At 47.6% G+C, this 23,443-nt stretch overlaps 1 protein-coding gene across 6 annotated transcripts in view; it reads left to right on the top strand.

Annotated features, from left to right (window-relative positions):
• MCC (MCC regulator of WNT signaling pathway) overlaps positions 1–23,443 on the top strand; it is a 498,353-nt gene that overhangs the window by 455,631 nt on the left and 19,279 nt on the right. For all 6 annotated transcript variants that reach the window (XM_054554995.2, XM_063723849.1, XM_054554996.2 and 3 more), the window contains 3 exon segments: positions 7,852–8,086; positions 12,512–12,718; positions 18,258–18,358. In XM_054554995.2, coding sequence (XP_054410970.1) covers positions 7,852–8,086; positions 12,512–12,718; positions 18,258–18,358 — 543 coding nt within the window.

Below are 23,443 nucleotides of genomic sequence, written 5' to 3'. Positions count from 1 at the left end.
ACCTCCGTCTCCCAGGTTCGAGCAATTCTCCTGCCTCAGTCTCCGGAGTAGCTGGGACTACAGGTGCCCGCCACCACACCCAGCTAATTTTTGTATTTTTTGTAGAGACATTGTTTCACCATGTTGGCCAGGATGGTCTCGATCTCCTGACCTTGTGATCGGCCCACCTTGGCCTCCCAGAGTGCTGGGATTACAGCTGTGAGCCACCACGCCTGGCCGACTGCATCTCATTTTTAACCTCATGAGGATCCCGTGATGTGGACTCTTGAAACATGCATTTTCCCCTTAGTGTTATGCTCTTACATATCTTTCTATATGTGTCATTCTTTCCAGGAGTTGGATAGTTTTCCATTGGATGACAATGGTGTTATGTGTTTGAACACTTTACTCTGGGACATTTGTATCCAGTTTTCCACTATTATAACATTGCTGCAGCCACTGTCCTTGTCCTTAATGGCTATTCCTCTTGTGCGGTTCCTGTGAGACCAGCCTTCCGCACATAATCCAGTTATTCTCCTACAGCCATGGGTGCTCCAGCCAGGCTCTTCCTCCAAATCCTTGGTAATACTGGGTAGTACATCTTTTTTCAATTTGGCCAATCTGTACGTAAGCAAAAAAAAAAAAAAAAGTTAATATTTCAACTTGTACATCTTTATTTTTAGTGACGTTTAAAGTCATTTGTAATGCTTAATTTTTCTAACACCTGCGAAATTGTTAGCAGCAATATAGTTGTCAGGCCTGGATAGTGTCTGTCTTGGTGTGTTATGACTAACCACATCAGGAGTGGATGTATATTTGTTTTAGAGATGCAACACCATTATGATGGCACCTTTAAAAATTACTGCATATATAGAGTTTCTCTTCTAAATATTTCTGTCTCTTATTTTGACTTCCACTATCAGCTAAATTTTTAGGAGCTTTCTGGACTCAAGCAGTTTTTGAGGACTTTAGTTATCTGACAGCAGATTTTCCCATGCCCATATTTTGCTAGACAGTCACGGGACTATTTGTTATGTAATCTACCCTAATTTAATCTCAGTTTCTCCTCCTGGAGAATTCTGATAACCATTCAAGAGCATATAAACCTAAGAGGTTTAGAGTTTGTTTAGTATTTGTAGTCCTTTGCTACAAACCCAAAAAAGGAGGGATGGGGGTATACCCACAGCACAACAGTAAAAGATACAAGCAAGCTTGCAAGGCTCGAGCTTCTGCTTAAAGTAATGGGGCCACTTAGGATGACTTAAACGCCAAATGTCACCTGGACTGACCCCACTCATTCAGATAAATTTCAAATGCTCAGCAAAATAGATGCCCACCCCCAGGGCACTTTCCTTCTAAAAATGAGCTTCTGGGCCGGGTGCAGTGACTCACACCTGTAATCCCAGCATTTGGGGAGGCTGAGGTGGGCGGATCATGAGGTCAGGAGTTTGAGACCACCCTGGACAACATAGTGAAACCCAGTCGCTATTAAAAATACAAAAATTAGCCAGGCATGGTGGTACCTGCCTGTAGTCCCAGCTACTCGGGAGGCTGAGGCAGGAGAATTGCTTGAACCCAGGAGGCGGAGGCTGTGGTGAGCCAAATCATGCTATTGCACTCCAGCGTGGGCAACAGAGCGAGACTCTGTCTCAAAAAAAAAAACAAATGAGCTGCCCCTTGATGGAAATCAGGTCTCAGCTGGGGCCAGGTAAGATGTTGATGAAAACTTCAGGAAAATGCCATCACGGATTTTCAAGGCAAAAGAAATGAAATGTCCTTCTAGCCTTCCACCAAGGGAAGCTGCAGAGGCTGTGAAAAATGAATTTTTCTTCTGATGAGCAGGCTGGGGAGCTGTGTTGAGGACAGAGATGAGGCATGGTGGAGAGGGATAGAAGAGAGGATATTTGACGTCGATAGCTGGTTTGAACAGCTTCTCCACAGGGTAGGTGGAGAGTGGGTCGGCCCAAACCATCCCGAACTATCCAGCCCCGCATTCCCACCAGGCTACAGGCCTGCTGTGTATCCTGTGTGCTGGAAGAGCTGCTGGCAATGAACAGATGCAGAGGAAAGCCGGCGTGACGGGAGCTCCAGCAGAGCATCACAGAAAGGAGAAACCCACACATCCTAGACTAGCTCCTCAAGAAGCCAGAGCAAGACACACACGTGTGGCGAGAGTTTTTGTCATTAGCCTTCCCCCACAGTCGCTCTCAGAGAACACAGACAGTCTCCCGTTCTGGAGAGGAGGAATAATGCAGCCACAGAAAATGATTGATTCCCCCTTGACAACTGAGATCATCCAGCATTCCAAGCCGGGAGAGTTAATGGATGACTTAACCCTTGCCCAGCAGCCAGCAGCAGGCCCTCGGGAGACCGCCAGCGCCTTTGTCTGTGAGGCCAGAGAAAAGGCCAGTGGCTTCCCCTCCCCTACCATTGTCATAATCATATTCCGCAGTGAAACGTTAAGAGCTCAAAGCAGAATTGTAATTAACCTCGCCTGATCTGTTCCCTGCTGCTGTCCTGGAAGCAGGAGAAGGGAAGCCGGAGGGGCTGTGAGGTTTATCTTGAAATTAAACTTTCTCCACTAAAAGCATTTTAAAGCTCTGTGCTTCCAACAGGGTAAGATCTGTGGACTGAGATCTTTTGTGTTTTTTTTTTTCCTTATTTCCTTCCTCTTTGAAAACTATACTCATAGCAAAGTGGGTGAAACAAAAGCCTTCCCTGCCTGCCATGGATGAGGCTCCGGGCCCTAAGGGTGGCAGCGCCTGGCAGTCTCTGCCTGCCTGGGTTCATGTTCCCCCAGACAGGGCTAGGTGATTTCTCAAGTCCATTCAACCACTGGCGACTTTTGTTCTCCCTGGGATGGAGGGATTCTGGATGACCTGCAGGTGGCCAACAGCTCAGGGGATCTCTGAGTCTGGTGTTAGGTGTTGTGGGGCTGTTGGCAAAGCCATCAGGAAAGTGGCCACCTGTACCTCCTCCTCCCATAGGACAGGTGCTGTGTGGCAGCACCAGCTGCCTGCTTCAGGGCCTGCCATATCCTTTCCACAACTTAGTGAGGCAGGAACCCTTAGTATTCCTATTTCCTGCAGCCCAGAAACATTGGGTAATTTACTCTGGGCCATAAAGCAAGGAAGTGGCAGAGGAGGAACATTTATCCAGGTTTGACTGACTGAGACCTGTTCGTAGACCCTGACACCCACCAGGGCAGCCAGGAGCATTGTGGCCTCTACCTAGAAAACCTAGGAGCGTCCAGTCACCTCACAGGCTACTGAGCAAATGCCCACTTAGCCTGAGGGGGAGACCAGTGCTTCTCACACCTAAGCGTGCATCAGAGTCACCTAGAGGATATATTATAACACAGATTGCTGGGCTCCACCTCCAGAGTTCCTGACTCTGGAGGTCTTGACAGCAGGCCCCGGAATGTGCATTTCTAACAAGTCTCCAGGTGCTGCTGATGCGGCCAGCCCGGGACCCCTCTTGGAGAACTGCTGGGGTGGACCAGTCCTGCTAAATGGAAAATCTGCCAAAATAGTATCACTTCAGTTCCTGCAGGGTAATTAGAGAATGCTAGCTTTTACCACTCTTTGAATTTTGTGATTTTTATTTTAAATGAAAGTCAACAAAAAGTGTTTCAAGTATACATTTATATTTCCCAAAAAGTAGTCTGAAGAAAATACACCTCACTGTGTCTTGTGGGTGGCAGACACACAGGTGTTGGTTATTCTGTGTTTTTCTATAGGTTTGAAAGTTTTCAAAATAATTTTTAATGAAAGGAAAGACTAGAGATGTAAGTAAACCCCACACCCTGTGTTTTACAAGGAAGCTTTACAAGGAAGGATTTCATTCCTGAAACCTCCCAAGTAACTGGAAGAGAAGTGCTGCTGTCTGCCAGCGCCACGCTGTCTAAACATGCCGAGGCTGTGAGCACATCTCCACCCTCAGCCCTGTCTGTAGAATGCTTTGCAAACAGTGCCAGTACTTGAGTTTGCTCTAATTTTGTCGCTCGTTCGCCTGTGGAACATTAGATGTCTGTCCCTCCACACCAGTGTTGACGATCTGTGAAGGTGAGCTCCTGAGCTCTACTTGGGGGTTTTGTACGAGGCATGCCTGCCACTGAGCAGGTTGCAGGCAGACAGGCCTTCGCTGAGATGCTGAGGGTCCTTTGGATGCGTCCTCTGATGCACAGCTGGGCTCCTCAGTGCCCTCTGCTGTGGGCATGCTTTGCTCTCTTTGCAGTTCCCTTGAGCTGCCTCATTTCACTGTGGAATAGCCCGTGGTGTTCCAGCTGCAGGATGTTGCTGCTTCTCCCCTCTCATCCTTTTTAAAATACAGCTTGAGAAAACATAATGCTGATGATCAGTAGTCATTTTTATCCTTCTGCCTGCCTTCCCTGCTCCCACCTTGCTCCAAGCTGCTACCATCTCTCCCTGGAATTGTTGCTGTAGCTCCCGAGGTGCACCCCTGCCTCTGCCCTGGCCTCCCTGCATCTCTACTCATCCTAGAGGCCAGATGGATCCTATTATAACAATAAAGCAGACCACCTCCCTCCCTGTTAAAATCCCCAATGGCCTCCATCCTAATCCTAGAGAAAAAGACGCAGCCCTTATAAAATGCTACATGACCTGGCACCCAGCCCCTCCCATGCACTCCCTCTCTGACCACTTCTCCTTCTTTCTCTCCCCTGCCTGACTCTGCTTCGGTCACCATCTCGTTCTGCTGGCCGCACTCCCTGCCTGGATTGCATTTACTGTGTCCTGCAAACATCCACGTAGCTCCGTCTCTCGCCTCCCTTAGGTCCACCCTAATGTCACTGGATCACGCAGGCCTTCCCTGCAGCTCAATCACAAATAATAACGTCGTGCCCACTCTGCATTCCCCACGCCTCTTCCCTGCTTCATTTTTCACCATCTCATGGGCTGTGTATTTCATCTCCTGGCCTCCTCTATTAGAATATGAGTTCCCTGAGGGTAGGGATTTTTCCAGGACTCCATAGTAGGCACTCCAATATTTCTTGAATAAATGAATGATAACTTCCATGTTTATTGAGCGCTTACTATGTGCTGGGCACTGTTCTAAACATTTCTAATTTTTTTTTTTTACTTTTAAGTTCAGGGGTACATGTGCAGGGTTGTTACATAGGTAAACTCATGTCATGGAGGTTTGTTGTATAGATCTATTTTATCACCCAGGTATTAAGCCTAGTATGCATTAGTCATTTTTTCCGATCCTCTCCCTCCTTCTATTCTTTACCCTCAAGTAGGCCCATTGTTTGTTGTTCCCCTCTTTGTGTTCATGTGTTCTCATCATTTAGCTCCCACTTATAAGTAAGAACATGTGGTATTTGGTTTTCTGTTCCCACATTAGTTTGCTAAGGATAATAGCCTCCAGCTTCATCCATGTTTCTGCAAATGACATGACCTCATTCTTTTTTTATGGCTGTGTAGTATTCGTGGTATATATGTGCCACAATTTCTCTATCTAGTCTACCACTGATGGGCATTTAGGTTGATTCCATGTCTTTGCTATTACAAACACTTCTAATTTTACCTCATTTATTCCTTACCCTGACTTTATGACACATGTACTATGACTACCTTCATTTTAGAGATGAGAAGACAGGGAATATTCAAAGTATGTAAGACGCTTGGGTCACTTGTAAAGGTAGCACTTTGCTGTTAGGGCAGCGCTGAGAATCAGAACCAACAGGAGATGGGTCTATATGGAGAGATCTATACCTAGATATAAAGAGAGATCAAGATCGATCTCTTGATATAGATATCTAGTAAATCACAAACAGTGATTTATTTTAAGGAATTGGCCCATTTGATAATGGAGCTGGCAAATCTGAAGTCTGCAGGTCAGGCCAGAGACCCAGGGAAGAGTTGATGTTGCAATCCTGAGTCTGAAAGCTGTCTGGAGGAAGAATTTTTTCCCTCTTGCGGGATCTGTCTTTTCTCTTAAGGCCTCTCTGATTAGATGAGGTTCACTCACTGTATGGAAACAGTCACCCTGTAGTCTCTTGATTTTAATGGTAATCACATGTAATGAACACCTTCACAGCAATGCCTAATCTGGTGGTTGACCAAGCAACTGCGCACATAGCCCAGCCCAGCTGACATGGGAACTTACTGGGCACAGCCTCTGAAGAGATAGTGTTTATTGGTCAGGCAGATCTTGCTCGCCTTATCTCCAAGGGACTTCCCACCCGTCCTGATGGTACAAAGGGAGTGAGACGTGGCCCCAAAGGGTTTCTGGTGCTCAGGAGTTTCCCATTCTAGAAGGGGTTCTCTGACTTGAAGACCACCCCAAGCCCTAGGGTAGCCTCTTCCTCCTGTGAACAGCAAAGCTCCAGCCACCATCTCTCTTCAGCTTTTCTGTCCCCAGAAGCCTTGTCTTTGTAGCAATGTGTCATGTACCAGAGTGGCCCTGCTCTCACTCACGTCTAGGCTGTGGGGACTACAGGTACTGAGTTGGGGTCCTGGCTCTTACCCTTTGGCAGCGTGAGACGAGGAGGGCAGGCCTGGGTTTGTGGCATCTGGCAGCCTGTGGAGATCACTCCTGGCCCCTGGTATAGCTTCTAGCTACAGGATTCTGGGGACAAGGACAGGGCTGTGGGACGAGGCTGCGGCCCAAGTCTAGTTGCACCTCTTTCCAGCCGCATGACTCGGCTGACCACTTGATGTCTCTGAGCTTCACTTTCCAAATCTGTAGCAACAGACATGACAACACAGCCTGGCCTGTTTTGATGCAAGGTCAGTAGGCCTCTGCTTGTTCTTCTGCCATCTTCAGACCAGTTCCATGAGGGGCGAATCACCCCTAGGGAGGCCCAGTGCAAGTGCAGAGAAACTGCTGTCGGTGCATACTGGCCTCAGAGTCCTCAACCGAGTGGAGTAGGCCTTATTTGGAGGCACGGGGAGCAGCCTGCCCACTGCTGGAAAAGGCTAGAGCCCGCTTGAAAGCCATGGCCTCCATTTTCCAGTGGTGCTCCCCCTTTCATGGTGGTTTGGTCCCCTAGAAACCTTCCCGGGCTGCCACAGGCCTGGGGTTCAGCTGGGGTTTCCTTGTCCGGTCACCATTCACCTTGGGCTGCCAAGGGCCCTTGGGTCAGCCCGAGTCCCTGTAGTGGACACTGTACTCAGACTGTGAAGTATAGGAAGGCCTGGGGGTACCCCACTCCCAAAGTGGTTATTGCTGTGTTATGCACCCCTGTGTTTTTCATGGTACATGTTGCAAACAACAGAAGTAATCACAGCAAAACAGCCCCCTTCGGTGCTGCTCCGCAGGGACGGCTGCCACAGCCTGGGACACCTGCACACACGTGTGAGGGTGTGACATGCATCTGTGGATCACACCATAGGAGTTTTGTGCTTCGACTTTTGTTGCCTTAAATATACCTTTTTTAAGTTCTGACCACGAGTATCTTTTTTATTACATATATAATATCTTTTAACCTATTTCCTCAAAATATCACCACCATTGTCAATATCACTATAATTTCACATATTACAATTATCACTGTAATGTCCACATGATTTCCCTCCTTTTGATGGCTGTGATAAATCACTAAACTGTATTTTAGATTATGTTCCTTTGTATGTGTATCTTTTTGCTTCTGTGGAATTACTTCCTTAGAAATTCATTTCTAGAGTGCACAGTGTTGCGTCAAGGAGTGTAAGCATTTGTTATTCTTCACACTTAATTCTTTCCTAAAAGGTGGTATCATTTTCCTATGCTGTGAAGAAAACTTATTTTTGGATTACCATCTAAATAACACTGGGGAAAGGGAATGTGGAGAAGAGTGAGGAGAAATGATCTATTCGCCATGACTTGGAATAACACAGGGTGGTGGGTCTTTTTTTTCTTCTTTCTCAGCACAACCAGCTCCACAGCCAGTAGTTGCGACACCGAGTTCACTAAAGAAGACGAGCAGAGGCTGAAGGATTATATCCAGCAGCTCAAGAATGACAGGGCTGCGGTCAAGCTGACCATGCTGGAGCTGGAAAGCATCCACATTGATCCTCTCAGCTATGACGTCAAGCCCCGGGGAGACAGCCAGAGGCTGGATCTGGAAAACGCAGTGCTGATGCAGGAGCTCATGGCCATGAAGGTATGTGGTGGGTGGGTCCCGTGCGCTAGGCTGCCACCAGGAGGAAATCTAAACAACCTCTGAAAGCAGGTCCAACAGATAAGGAGGAATCAATCCCTCCTGCCCAGAGAAGAGCCAGACCCTTGTTTGTAGACAGAGCTGGTTTCACTATGTCTGGGGGTCACTTGGGCTGGGTGTTTCTGGACAGGGGAGTTGAATTCTAAGGGATTTCTCAGGGTGTCCCAGCCCAACTTTGGAGCCCTTCATCCTCTAAGAGAAGCCAAGTCAGACATCTGCAGGGTGGAGCCTCTGTCCATCTAAATTGACCCCTAATATCAAGAATGCTTGGAAATATGTCTTGGGTTGCTGATGCTGATGTTAACTCCCGGCAGGGGGAAAACAGGGTGAGGCCAGTTGTAGAGTTTGGCCAAGAGCCCTAGTTTCCTGACATCTTGTACCTTTGGTGCAGTGTCGAGCCTGCTCAGACCGTACTGCCCTCCAGCGAAGGTGTACAGTGTTGTTGAGGTCAGTGTTTCAGTGGATCTGAAACACTGGGCCTTTCAGCTGCTAGTGGAGATATCTACCTGCTGGCATTTCTACAGAAGGGAGCTTTCTTGGAAAGCTGGTGTCCCCCACTGGGAAGTAGTTAAACCGCCATACCTACAGCAAGACACCACTTCGCCTGTTTCTGGTGTGGAGTGCCAGGCGCCAGCCCTTCACCTGGTACCTGCTCTCAGAAGGCAGCTGTGGTATAAGTAAGACCATATCTGATATTTGTCCTTGGTTTTGGGACAGATTTTGAGAAACCCTTGGAGTTTCTTGCTGAGCTAGGGGTGTCTTTGTGATGCTGATGAGGTGACTTATGGTGGGGCCTAGACAGCTTCAGAATGTGGGCTGGTCACCAGAAGGACCAGGCGTGTGATGGAGGATTGGGACTTTCAGCCACCTGACCTCTGGGGAGGGGAAGAGAGGCAGAGATTGAGTTTAGGACTGGTCAGGAACTGGAGTCGAGCAAGCCAGAGCGGGTCATGGCAGTGCAGAGTTAATGGCTCCTATTGGGATCAGTACTGTCTGCAGCAGGGAGAAAAACAACCCCCTGGTCGCACCATCTCTGGAGAGTGGAGGGGAGCTGGCAGCAGCAGCCATCCTGACACCCTCGGGGGTGACTCACTCAGCACAGCCCTGTCCTTGGGAGCTTCTTGAGCTAGAATCTGGGTGAAGTTTGGGAAGACACTAGGCAGTGGTAACAGATGCAGGAATCTCACCTCCCGCCCCGACCCCCATGATTTCCAAACTGGCTCGTCTTCATCCAGCCACGCAGCTGCCATCCTGGCCTCTCTCTGGAGAATCCTCATGCTGCTTTGGCTGATCCACCTCTCATTGCTTATGAGCTAGCCTTGGGTCCCTCATCGTAGTGACTTTTCCCCCAACCGGGAGCCCTGTTTGCAGACTCTTGCAGCCTGTGGCACGAGCCATGAGGCCACCCTTCCATCATTTATTCCAAACATTGTGTTTCTTTTGGCCAAAGACTAAAGATTTTCTTTTTAAAATTGGCCAACATGTGGGGTGATAAATTTACTGGTATTCTAGCCAAGAAAGACATTTTTGTTGGAATAAAAGTTCTAATACTCCCTTTGCCACTTGAAAATAAAATGTGTACTGATCTTAGAAATTTTCTAAAAAAGTAGAAAAGCTGGGAGGAGAGCAATCCATAATATCATGATCCAGGGCAGCCATTGCTAGCATTCTGGCTTGGTTCCCTATGACTTTCTTGAAGGCTAAACATCAGAGTCATCCCCTTTTCCTCTGAGTCCCTCCCAGTCTGCTTGGGGATGTGTGCTCACCCATACCAAATCCATTATCCAGCAGGTTACGTTGGATTTTCACCAGTTTCTAGGATCCAACTGCAGAGAAATTCAAGTTTCTGTTTTTGTAATACCTTTTCATTTCTAGATGATCTGCTTGGTTCCTTTTCAAATCCATTCTTCTTTTTGTTGTTGTTTGTTTGTTTGTTTGTCGTTTTGAAACAGGGTCTCACTGTGTTGCCCAGGCTGGAGTGCACTGACACAGTCATGGCTCACTATAGCCTCACCCTTGGGCTGGAAGTGATCCTTCTGCCTCAGCCTCCCTAGTAGCTGGGACTACAGGAATGCACCGCCCTACCCAGCTGACTTTTTAAGTTTATTTTTTTGTAGAAACAGGGTCTCACTTTGTTGCCCAGGCCAGTCTTAAACTCCTGGGCTCAAGTCATCCACCCACGTCAGCCTCCCAAAGTGCTGGGATTACAGATGTGAGGCACCAGGCCTGGCCTTCTCTTCCTTTTTGAACGTCTTATCCCTTCATTATGACTCCTATATCTCTTTGTTTTAAATATTTATTTTCTAGTTTTCCACATTGTTATTTCTGCTTCTTGTAAATGCTGACTCTTACTTTTTGCATCCGCTCATTCTCCGTCAGTGCTGATTTATTCTCATTTCCTCGGTGGTGGGGGTAGGGGGAGAGAATGCAAGCACCAGCTCATCCTCCGTGGAAGCTGTGTTCCGTGGGGCCCTGAGGATCCTGGGTTGCAGATGTCCCTACAGAGTGGTTCTATGTTTAGATCTGTTGGGACTCATCAGTTTCTGAGGTTTAGGACTCGTTCTTATTAAGTTCTTGGCTCAGGATTCTTGTACCACACCTACACATGACACAAGCTTGAGGTTTAATTCCTGGAAAGAGATTTTTCTTTCTTTTCCCACACAGAGCCTGAGAGATGACAAGTTTACTGGCCACATCTCCAGAAAGGAAGTTTTCTAGTGTCTTATGGGCAGCCTGATGAGAATCCTGCTCCCGTAGGGGTCTGAGCTGTGGCTTTCTGCCTCAGAGGCCACAGCCCTGGCCTTGGGTAATGTTAAGCCCCTGGGTGGAGGGCCTGAGGACAGTCTGATGCCTTGCTGGCCAGCACCCGCCCTCCTTGCCGTTCTCTCTGGCAGCGTTCCCTCTTCATTTCTGGCACCCATAGGTTTCTCTTTCCTTCTTTCAAGCATGCATTTATATGTTTGTTCTGGAAGCGACCATCACATTAGCTCAGTATGCAGTGTTGCCAGAACCTTCAGAATCCTGCTTCCAATGGCAAAAGATCCGAAGGCTCTGGGCGTGGCACACCTTTCATTCTGGCTTTTATGTCTGATATTTAGGGGAAAGAAGGTTGGCATGTTCTGAGTAGTTTACTGAGCACATTGACTAATGTCCGTCTCGAGGGGTGTCCTCTAGCTATTTCCCCACATTTGAGAGTGAAAACATCTACCCCCCAGTCCAGCTTACCCAGGAGAGTGCACCAGGCCTGTGGTTTATTACCTCAGAAGGGTCACTTCGGGGGTGGTGAGAATCTGAACTAACCTCAGGTGAGTCCATCTCAAGGTGGGCTGGGAAGGCTGGACCTGGTGGCCATGGGCTGGTGGAGTTACTCTCCAGCAGAAGTGCGGGGACAAGAGTCATGCGTGGGCTCACCTTGAAAGGGAGAGAGGCAGTATAGCTCTGAACCAGACACCTCGGCTGCAATCTGTGGCTCCACAGCTTACCCAGTAGCCATGGGCAGGGGGATTTCCTTCTGTGTGCCTCAGTTTCCCATCTGTCAATGGGGATAGTTGCAATACCTAACCCAGGTTGGGAAGATGAAATGAGCCACGTCGTGTGAACACTTAGCACAGTGCCACGTGCTCAGTAAAGGCTAGTGGCTGTCATTGTTATTGGCTCCTGGTCCCAGGATGGCACTGTCCTATTTTGGATTCACTTCTTATTCTTCACTCATCGCTCTCATTTGAGTTCTTAGGATACTTTTAGAAGTTGTCTGATGAGCAGTCACCTGTGAAGGATGCTGTTTCTATTGATTTCATTTGGGCCCTGAGAAGTAGGCAGGAGCTGGAGGTGGATGCTGCTGCAGGCATTCGCCACCTGCCTGGCCCAGCTACAGGGCAACAAAGGAGCCGTGGGAGTGGTTAAATACGTGGTTGGTGCTATGGAAACCAAAATGGGAATTGGGAGGGGCTTGGCCAGAAGAGACCTTCCATGGATAGGTGACTTTACAGCCTCCGGCAGGTGCAGCTCAGCCTCTGCAGACCAGAGAATCGGTTTCCATCGAGGCCCATGTGCCTGTGTGGGGGCTCTATTTGTTAGAAAGGTTTTCCTATATTGAACCACAATCTTGCCTGTAACTTCTACCCTTCTGTCTCAGGTCTAGTCCATAGACTGACAAAGTGCATGGCCTTGTCCATACGTCATTCCTTTAGAAGTGTGGTGACAGGTGCCACGTCTCCTCCCACTCATCTTACTGCCAACTTCAAAGTGATAACTCTACCACGGGCCTGTGGGTCATAGCCGGGGACCCCCCACCCACCCACTTGGCAGCAGCCAGCCCTGCTCTCAGATCGGGCGTGCCTCATGTACTCTGTGCTCCTTGCTCTGTAGGAGGAGATGGCCGAGCTGAAGGCCCAGCTCTACCTACTGGAGAAAGAGAAGAAGGCCCTGGAGCTGAAGCTGAGCACGCGGGAGGCCCAGGAGCAGGCCTACCTGGTGCACATTGAGCACCTGAAGTCCGAGGTGGAGGAGCAGAAGGAGCAGCGGATGCGATCCCTCAGCTCCACCAGCAGCGGCGGCAAAGACAAACCTGGCAAGGTAGGGCCAGAGTGGCTTAGGGACACCCTTAGACTCAGGCCTCCCTGACTGCCCGGTGACCACTGGCCACACCTCACCGCCCTGCTGCCTCAGTTCTTGTATTTGCATAGGAAATGCAGGCCATTCGTAGGTATCTAAGAAGGTGACATTTTGAGTGTAATGAAACCAGGTCTACATTTTAGAAATACCAAATCTCACTTTATGTAATAGTTGAACCTTTTCACATATCACAGTCACATCAGAGGGGTGATCTCTGCAGTTGTCCACTGATACTGTTCTCACCTCCTTTGTCTAATCCTCTGTCACACAGCAGCCCTCATTTGTTGGTTTATTGGTATAATAGTGCCCCCTTTATCCACAGGGGATATGATCCAAAATCCCCCATGGATGCCTGAAACCACGGATAATACTGAACCCTTATATATTCTACGTTTTCCCCTATACATACATGCCTGTGATGAAGTTTAATTTAGAAATTAGGCACAGTAAAAGATTAACAACAACTAATAAAATATTAATAGAACAATTATAACAATATGTCAGCATCATTACTGTTGCACTTTGGGGCTATTATTACATGACATAAGGGTTACTTGGTGCTACTTTTGTGTTACTTGTGTTAACACAAGGGTACTCACAAAAGTGAACACAAGCAGTGTGACACTGACAGTTGATCTGATAACGGAGAGAGCTACTAAATGACAGATGGGTGGGGAGTGTCTACACTGCGGCTCTGCTGGACTAAGGAATGATTCGCAACTCAGGTGGGATGGCGCAGGACAGTGCAAGGTTTCATCCTGCTGCTCAGAATGGTGCACAGTTTAAAACTTACTGTTTATTTCTAGAATTTCCCATTTAATATTTTCAGACCATGGTTGACCTTGAGGAACCGAAACCACAGAAAGCAAAACCGCAGTTAAGGGGGAGCTACAGTACTTCTGTACCAATGACTGCATTTATGATCGCCCTTAAGTCTCACAGGTCTGAGGAAAGAATAGTTATCCCCATTTACATGAGAAAAATGAGGCTCAAGGAAGTGAGGAGTCTCACTGCTGATAAATGGTAGAATCGGGATTTAGCCCAGATCCACTAACGGGCTCTCTTCTTTCCACTGCATTTCCTCCTTGACTCCTTCCTGCTGGCGTTGCTGCCATCACGGGGTGCTAAGCAGGAAGCAGCCTGCCGGCAGAGGAGGAGGAAGGAAGCCTTGGGTTACGAAGTCTGCATCATCTGAAAGTGGGCTGTCTGGTGATAGAATTTTGCAAACTCACTCTCTTATCAGCCCCCAGGTATTTTTTTTCTGGAATCCAAGTTCATTCCATTATCCTGTATCTCAGAATTTTCCAAATACTGTGTTGGGAAGAAAAAAAACTGTGGACTCTAAAGAATTATATCCCTTGTCCAAGGGTCGTCTATATTCTGTGCATCATATTTTTCTGTTCTTAATAAATGCAAGCTTCTCTTGAACCCCATTTGTTTCAGACCCAGGACTCGCAGACATATACCAACTTGCTAGTCTCATAAATGGCTTCTCATAGCACAAGTGCAGGATCGTCTCCAGGAGAGCCATGTACCTGGGAAAGAAGGAACAGTACTGATGTCATGTGACAGTGAATTGTCACTCCCTACATAGTTAAGAACTCTGAAGCATGATTCACAAATGGCCGCAGCTACACCCTTCCCCACCTCCCACTTGCTGAGGAGCCAAGACAAGACACAGCTGTGGCACCCAGCCAGGACAGCCCTCCCAAGACCCTGGCTGCTTTTTATTCATCCATTCAGCTGATAAATGTGATTCGGCACTCACAGCGTGCCAGAACCAAGGCAGGGTGCTAGAGGCAGCTCTGTGGTAGACAGGCAAAGTCTGTCCTCCAGGAATTTACATTCTTAGGAGGAGACTGGTGGGCAAACAGATGATCGCAGAGCAGTGAGAGAACGTCCCCAGTGCGAGGCTGAATTCTTAGCACCGTGGGAGGACAGAAGCCAGACACAAATGTCCACTTTGGAGATTAAGGACAGGTTTTCTGGAAGAAATGAACTTCTGAGCTGAGCCCCAGTGGCAAGTGGGAGGTAGTCTGTTGAAGACAGGCAGGTGGAGGGCCAGAGGAGAGAAGAGGTGCCCTTAGGCTGATGGGACAGCACGTGCAACGGCCCGGAGAGGAGTGGAGCTGATGCACTGGCTGGAGTTATCTTGAGGGCCGTGCGGAATCATGGAATGGTCCTCAGCAAGAGATGATGTGATACAGTTTGGGCTTTAGAGAAGTCACTATGCCAAGTGCACTATGAAGCCATCTGCCCAAGGCTGGGGGAGGTGAGTCAGGCTGTGCAGGTGGGCACCAGCCATGCGGTGCTGTATCTGGATTCACATGGAAGTATCTGGGGCTTGGGAAGATGAGGTTCCATACAAACACCTTCAAAATCTCTTTTTTTTTTTTTTTTTTTTTTTGCCTTTTGAGTTTGTTACTAGTCAGGGACAGAGTCTAAGAGACGGAGCGCTAGTGTTTGTGTGTGTTCTTAGGGTGTGGTAGAAATGGAGTTACCAGGTTCTTGCCAGAAGGCCCATGAACTGAGCATTTTCCCCTAGTTCCTGGTATTTATTTTGACTGGGTGAAACACTGTTATGTGGAGTGGCTTCAAAGTAAGGAAATTTGGCTGGACGTGGTGGCTGATACCTATAATCCCAGTACTTTGGGAGCCTGAGGCGGGTGGATCACTTGAGGTCAGGAGTTCAAGACCAGCATGACCAACATGGTGAAACCCCATCTCTACTAAAAATACAAAAATTAGCCTGGCATGGTGGTAGGCACCTGTAATCCCAGCTACTTGGGAGGCTGAGGCACAAGAACTGCTTGAACCTGGGAGGCGGAGGTTGCAGTGACCCAAGGTCACGCCGCTGCACCACAGCCTGGGCGACAGAGTCAGACTCTGTCTCAAGAAAAAAAAAAAAAGAAAATTTCTCCTATGGAAAGGGCCAGATGATTTTTTTTTAACACTACAGTAAGAAACTTTATAAGAGTATGTTGTGTTTTTCAGGTAATGAAATAAGCTGATTATTTTGCCTTTCAAATACTAGATCCATTTACTGTTGGAATAAAATCTCCCATCTGGGCTATTCCTCTGGTCTTAGCTGTTGCTGGATGAGTCGAGCGTCTAGAGAAGGGGTCAGCACTTTTCTGTGAAGGGTCACACAGTGAATGTTGTAGGGCTTGTGGGTCGTTTGGGTGCAGCTGCAGCCACTCAACTTTGCTATTGTCCAATGCTAGTGCAAAAGCAGAGGCAACAGGGAGACCAGTGGCCATGGCTGTGTTCTAGTAGCACTTTATTTAATTAATTAAATATTTATTTTTATTTATTTATTTATTTTTGAGATGGAGTTTCACTCTTGTTGCCCAGGCTGGAGTGCAGTGGTGCGATCTCAGCTCACAGCAGCCTCCACCTACCGGGTTCAAGTGATTCTCCTGCCTCAGCCTCCCAAGTATCTGGGACTACAGGTGTGCGCCACCATGCCTGGTTAATTTTGTATTTTTAGTAGAGATGGGTTTTCACCATGTTGGTCAGGCTGGTCTCAAACTCCTGACCTCAAGTGATCTACCTGCCTTGGCCTCCCAAAGTGCTGGGATTACAGGCGTGAGCCACTGTGCCTGGCCTCTAGTAATACTTTATGTATGGATGCTGACATTGGAATTTCATTTAATTTCTACCTGTCACAGAATACTCTTCTTTTGACTTTTTAAAATGATTTTAAAAATAGGAAAACCATTCTTATCCTGTGGGTCATAAAAAGCAGCTGGTGGGCCACATTTGAGTTTCGAACATTTTTTCTTGCTCCACTGGGTGGGTGCTTATGCTTCTTTAAAAAGCTTCCCTCCAACTAGCACACCTGCATTCCAAATCTTGTCCAAGTTGCATTCGGTTTTGAAATTCTTGTCTGTGTGCACCAGATACTGCCAAGTATATTCAGTGAGAGGCACCATGAATGAGACCGAGCAGTCCCTGTCTCTAAGGAGTTTCACGAAATGTTAACATCAAATGGGAATGGATATACAAAAAGTGAGGATATTGTGGGAATCTCAACAGATTCCAAGGGTGGACAGGGGACTTGGGTCTCTGAGCACAGGTAGGTGGAGAGGAGGTGGAAGACAGCCCAGGTGGAGGGCATGGCAGAGGGAAGAGCACTCAGGTGTTGGCAGCGCCACTGCCAAGGAACTGCCTCGGGAGACCACATGCCTGGACTTGCAACACTGAATCGGTGCCTCTCTGTAGCTCACATCTTATAAAATTTTCTGTTTATGGCCAGGCGCGGTGGCTCATGCCTGTGATCCCAGTACTTTGGGAGGCCGAGGCGGGTGGATCACCTGAGGTCAGGAGTTTGAGACCAGCCTGAGCAACATGGAGAAACCCCGTCTCTACTAAAAATACAAAATTAGCCAGGCGTGGTGGCACATGCCTGTAATCCCAGCTACTCGGGAGGCTGAGGCGGATGAATCGCTTGAACCCAGGAGGCAGAAGTTGCAGTGAGCCAAGATCGTGCCATTGCACTCCAGTCTGGGCAACAAGAGCAAGACTCCGTCTCAAAAAAAAAAAAAAAAAAAATCTGTTTACATTCCATCTCCTGCAACAGATCACAAGCTTTTTATTCTCAGGCCTGCAGCTCGGTAGCAACTCATGTCCGTTGAGAGATCATCCAATGAATGCCTTCCCCCGGCCATGTTACTATGTAGTGTGGCTGCTGTCCTCTCTGTGCATGGAATGTAGAGCACTCAGGCATGGTCACTGCTTTGAATAGTCTTAACTATAGGATTTGGAGCTATAGTTTGGCCCTTAAGTTTCCTCATCTGCCCGGTGGGATGATTTGCTTTAGATGATGTCAAGTCCCTGTCTAATGCTAATCCATGGGGTGGGATGCACTTCTGTTTTCCTCCTCCTCTGCTGGGTTTTCTTGATGCTTACACTGAACCCAGCAAAGCTCCTAAATCTAAAGGAGTTTGCTTTTCTCCCAAGGAGATGTGGGATGGGGCACCAAGGATATTCACGGGTATTTCTCACTTGTCTTGTATGATTACGAGAGGCTTTACCTAGTGGTCAAGAGATTGATCTGCGGCCACACAGCTTGGGTTTGAATCCTGGTTCCCCCATTTCCTAGCTGGTGACTGGGAGGCATAACTTCTCTGTGCCTTCATTCCCTCCTTGGTAAAATGGAGATAATGATAGTTCCTGCCTCAGAGAGTATTTCTGGAGATTAAATGATTGAATGCATATGGCATGCTTAGACCAGTGCCTGGCATCAGTGTCTGCTCAGAGCATACTGGGTGTCATCCCCACCGCACTGGCCAGCCTGCAAAAGGAACCAGCGGTCTGGGAGCAGAGAGGCCTCTTTGGCTTGCTGCCAGGCTTTCCCCTTTGGCATGACCTGAGGGCGCCACCCGGTGCCCACACTGCTGCCATCACTGCACGAGCCACCTACCGCGCTCTGCTGCAGGCTTCCAGGGTGCTGCCGGCTTGGATTCAGGCCTAACTGGAATGTGTTTGCTGTTGTCAGGAGTGTGCTGATGCTGCCTCCCCAGCTCTGTCCCTAGCTGAACTCAGGACAACGTGCAGCGAGAATGAGCTGGCTGCGGAGTTCACCAACGCCATTCGTCGGTAAGCACCCTTTCCCCACCCCAGCTGGTGTTTATCCTGGGCATGGAGGCTTTGTTCTGAGTTCTCTTTGCTGCTCCCAAAAGGAGAAGGTGCTGATGTGTTCTGCTTTACCCATGTCTTGGAAGCCAGAAATGGAGAAGGCCTGTTGGTGCCAGGCCTTTCAAAACAGTGAGAAGAGAGAGCACTTAAGAGACAGCGCTTAGGCAGTCATTGTTTCATCTGTGAATAAGAAAATTCCTCTTCCTTTCCTTTTCTGTTATGTTGTTGCCTTGGCTAGAAACTTCTGGGACAGTGTTAACTGGTGAAGTGAAAACAGGCACTCCTACCTTGTTTCCAGCTTCAGCAGGAATACTTTCCTTCAGCGTTGGTAGCATGAAAAAGCCTTGTGTATTTATTTAGTTCTAGGAAATTTTCCTCTATTATTTCAGTGTTTCTTTCCCCTCACCGCCCCCCAATTCTTTATCTCCTCCTGCAAGGAGAAACAGATGCTGATTCATCTAGCTCTGTCTTCCATATCTCCACTTTTCATACCTTCTTTCCATCACTGCTTTTGCCCCAGGTTCTACAGCAGCATTGTCCAGCAGAAATGTAATGTGAACCACATATGTAATTTTAAATTTTCTAGTAGCCACATTAAAAAGAACAAAGACAGCTGAAATTCACTTTAATAATGTTTTATTTAACACAATATGTCTAAATTATTTTAACATGTAGTCAATATTTTCTCAAACTATTAATGAAATTTTTTTTTAACTAAGTTTTCAAAACCTGGTATGTATTTTACACCTCAGCATATCTCAAATTCAGACATTTCAAGTTCTCAAGAGCCACATGTGGCTAGTGGCTGCCCTATCAGATAGTTGCAGTTCTGGAGAGACAGATTTTTTTGGCTCAATTTTCCAGCTCACTAATTTATTCTTTAGTTAGGTTCACTGTGATGTTTGACCTCTACGTTGAGTTTTTTATTTTGGTGATTAAATCTGTCATCTCTTTTTTAGTGATATGCATCTCTTTGAGGATTTTTATAATGCTTAAATTTTTTTTTTTTTTTTTTTTTTTGAGAGAGGGTCTCATTCTGTTGTCCAGGCTGGAGTGCAGTGACACAATCACAGCTCACTGCAGCCTCAATCTCCTGGGCTCAAGTGATCCTCCCACCCCAGCCTCCCAAGTAGCTACTAGGACTACAGGTGCATGCCCCCACACCTGGCTAATTTTTTTTTTTTTTTTTTTTTTTTTTGAGACAGGGTCTCCCTATGTTGCCCAGGCTGGTCTCAAACTCCTGGGCTCAAGTGGTCTTCCCATCTTGGCCTCCCAAAATGTTGGGATTCCAGGCATGCACTACCCTGCCCGGCCATTAAATTCCTTCCTCTTTTTTGTCTGCTGTATTAATTCTGTTTCTTCACATGTAATTCTTTTCATAGTTGAGTTTTGTGACTCTTTCTTGGTGTTTGCTTTCTTTAAATATTCAGTGGTCCTTGTTTGTGTGTTCATTCTTGTATTTTAAATTCCTAGGTCACCTGTTCGAGAGGTTTTGTTTTTTGTTTTTCGTTTTTTTTTTTTTTTTTTTTTTTTGAGACAGAGTCTTGCTCTGTCGCCCAGGCTGGAGTGCAGTGGTGCGATCTTGGCTCACTGAAACCTCTGTCTCCCAGGTTCAAGCAATTCTCCTGCCTCAGCCTCCCAAGTTAGCTGGGACTACAGGCAAATGCCACCACACCTGGCTAATTTTTTGTATTTTTAGTAGAGACGGAATTTCACCATGTTGGCTAGTCTGGTCTTGAACTCCTGACCTCAGGTGATCCACCCGCCTTGGCCTCACAGTGTGCTGTGATTACAGGCATGAGCCACTGCACCCGGCCATCCTGTTTGAGAGTCCTGCTTCTACTTATTACAGTCTGCCATCCAGAAAATGTAGCCAGGTCCTTCAAAGTGCTGTCAGTTGGGTCATATCAGAAGCTCTCTCCTGGCTAATAACAGCCCTCTAGTCTGCGTATCTGACCCAAGCATTTGGTCCCCTCCTGTTCTGGTAGCCAACACCTCTGGTTGGAGCACCTCTGAATCCCCTTCTTCCTTTTGCAGAATATTTTTCTGCATGCATTTTGCGTTGTGGTTTTCTCTTCAGGAAGAAGAAAACATCTGCCTTTCATTTTTTATGATTGAGCATGGTTTCTGATATACAAAGAGCACTCCTTTCTAAGATGCTCAGGGGTTTTAAAAAATCTCTGTCCTGCCATTTCTGAGAATTTAGGGTTGGAGGGGAAGGCTACAGTGTATTTTCAGTCAGTTAACTTGATCCAGCGGGCCTGTTTATAGGATGGCCTCCAAGCTGATGGTGGATGGAAGGTTGCCTTGTGGGGAACTTCACTACCTTCCTGATTTACTGTCACTTTTTGTCTTTCCTTCCAAGTTGTAATAGCTCTGTTTGTACTTTGGCAGAGCCTCTGGCCGTGCAGTTACATGGCAATTGCTCTGCTTGGGGCGGGAAGAGAAAAGCTGCGCAGAAAAATGCCCTCAACAAATCCTAATGACTTAACTGTGCCAGAAACACGGGATGGAAATCCACTCGCTATTTCCAGTGGGAGCCGTTTGGATATTGTATCTGTAAGCTAAGCCCTTAAGTTTTTCAAATTCCCCAAACCTCAGAGGCCTTTGCTGGCACAAGGAAGATGCAGATTGTGCTGACTAAACATAAAGAGACTTCATTTGTTCTGTCAGTCACAATGGATTTCCAATCACCAGCCTTAAGTTGGTTAGCATGGATTTCTAATCAAGACCCAGATGGATGGAGCCAAGAACAAACTTACAGAGGTAAAGGAAAAAGGAAAATAACATAATGATACTGTAAATATAGCTTAGAAACTGGGGTCATCACTTCATGAGGGGATACAATATACACACCTCAGAGCTGCAGTTTGGGTTTGTATTATATACCTTGATGAAATGATTCCTGAGGTTTTTATTTTAAAAAATCAAATGGACACGAACACCTTTTTTGAAGGTATTAAATCACAGCCAAGCTTATGGTTGAGGTCAGCTGGGGGAATCTTACCAGCATTTTCAGCAATATTTCTCCCTTGAAAAAAGGATGGTGCCAGACACTAAAACTGTGGGCGCAGGCATCCAGACTGAAAAGATCAGGTGTCGCTAAGGGAGGAGGAAGAGGCTAAGCCATGGGCTGTCCCTTAAGGAGAACCAGCCATCCCAGGGAAGGTGCCCTGTGACACTTCAGTCACTGGTTCTGGGTCATGACACTGTCCCCAACCCAACCTCCCCTTACCTGGCCAGCCCTTGTCACCCAGCCCTGGCTCTCTCAGTGTGTCTTCTCCTAACTTTCTTCTGTTTGGAACAAAACCAGGGCTACATGCCACCCCGCATTTACTGTATGCATAACTCCCATCTGGTCTGATTTCGTTCCCCCTACTTCGGTGTACATTTATTGCAGTTTGTTGGCTGTGGTATTGCCATAAAACCCCATCTGGATGACCAGGTTTCCAGTCTGGCACACGAGATGTTTTCTTATCAGAGTATCTTGTTTTCACTCTTGTCCATCCAGCCTGTGTGCTGTAAAAACCTTCTCCATCTCCGATCTGTCTCACCCTTGGTCCTAGTAAAATTTGACTGATCTTTCCACCAAGTAAGTGATCTATAAAAAGTCAGCTAAATAAGGGAATTTTCAGAAATGACTCTTTTTTTGTACTCACATGGTGTTTGTGCAGCCTGCCCTGAGGACCCGAGCACAGCTGAGAGGAGCAGACTAGTTCATCTCCGTCATATTCTTGGGAGGCAGCCGGGAGCAGGTGCTGCTCTCCATGTGATCCTGGGGTGGGGATGCAGGGGCACAGAGTGGGACAGCAAGGCTGAGTGATCTCTCAAGGTCACAGTGAGGCAGTGGGGAAGTCTGCATGTTTCTACATTCTCTGTGGGGACCCCTTGCACCCCACATGTGCTGGCAGCATCGGGCTTGCTTGCAGATGAGTGAGCTGAGCCCACTCGTTTATCTGAAGACTACCTGCTTTGTGGCTGGTCTGGGCAGTGAGAAACCTCTGTCCCTCCAGTAAACAGCCATGTCTTAGTCTGTCAGTGAGGAAGGCAAATGAGGTACCATGGCGGGAGGCGGACTTCCTGAAACACACAGAGCTGTGAAGCAATGGCATATGTCAGACTAAGTCATGCTGATAAAAAGGTAAGGATCTGAGTGAGCCAGGTGCTGTTGCATACACCTGGAGTTCCAGCTACTGGGGAGGCCGAGGCAGGAGCATCCCTTGAGGCCAGTTCAAATCCAGCCTGGGCAACATAGCGAGATCCCATCTTTAAAAAATAAATAAGTAAAAAATACCTTTTTAAAGTAAGGATCTGTGCTTCCTCAGTGCTGGGAGGCAGGAAGTAGGTGCACTGCTCCTCACCATGGTACATCGCCTGTGCCATGGTGAGGAGCAGAGCATGGTGCTGCCTCACAGGCACTCTCCTTTCACTCTACCCAGGAGCAGGGTGGGGTGAGCTTCACACACTACCTGCAGGAGTCAGCGCCCTGCCCTCCAGGAGGCTGCGGTCATTTAGTCACCGACCCTCCAGGGGCTGCGCCCAGCCCTCCAGGGAACTGGGATATGCCACCTGTGTCTGCATGTTTGCCAGATGGTTCTGTAAAATGCCACATTAAGACAATCGACAAATCACAGTGGCCGTTCTGTCCGGGGACAGGATGCCCCTGACTCATCCACCAGAGGAGGGCTTCCTTTCCTCTCTCTGCTGAATAAGAAGTCGGCAAGCTGCCGCTGCTGGAAGACAGGGCTGTGTGCCAGAGCCCTGAAAGGATACATCCAGTGGCAGGAGGGCCTCGTCTGGTCAGTGTGATCACACATGCCGTGGGACTGCTCTTCCTCTTCTGCGCCTCTGGGGCTTCACTCTTGGATCTGCTTTTGTCCTGGCCCCACCCAATCCCATTCCCCAAAGATTCACATCAGCATGACTTAAAACTATCTGTAAAATGGATCTGGATGTTCCCTTCCTCCACCTCCCAGCAGAAATGACACCCTCTCCCACTTCTTTTTTGGTTCCTAGCGCCATGAATTTCCTTCTCTCATGGAACAT

Source organism: Pongo abelii, chromosome 4 (genome assembly GCF_028885655.2).
Source record: "Pongo abelii isolate AG06213 chromosome 4, NHGRI_mPonAbe1-v2.0_pri, whole genome shotgun sequence".
In the NCBI taxonomy this organism is placed as follows: domain Eukaryota; kingdom Metazoa; phylum Chordata; class Mammalia; order Primates; family Hominidae; genus Pongo; species Pongo abelii.
This window is presented reverse-complemented; position numbering and strand designations above follow the sequence as displayed.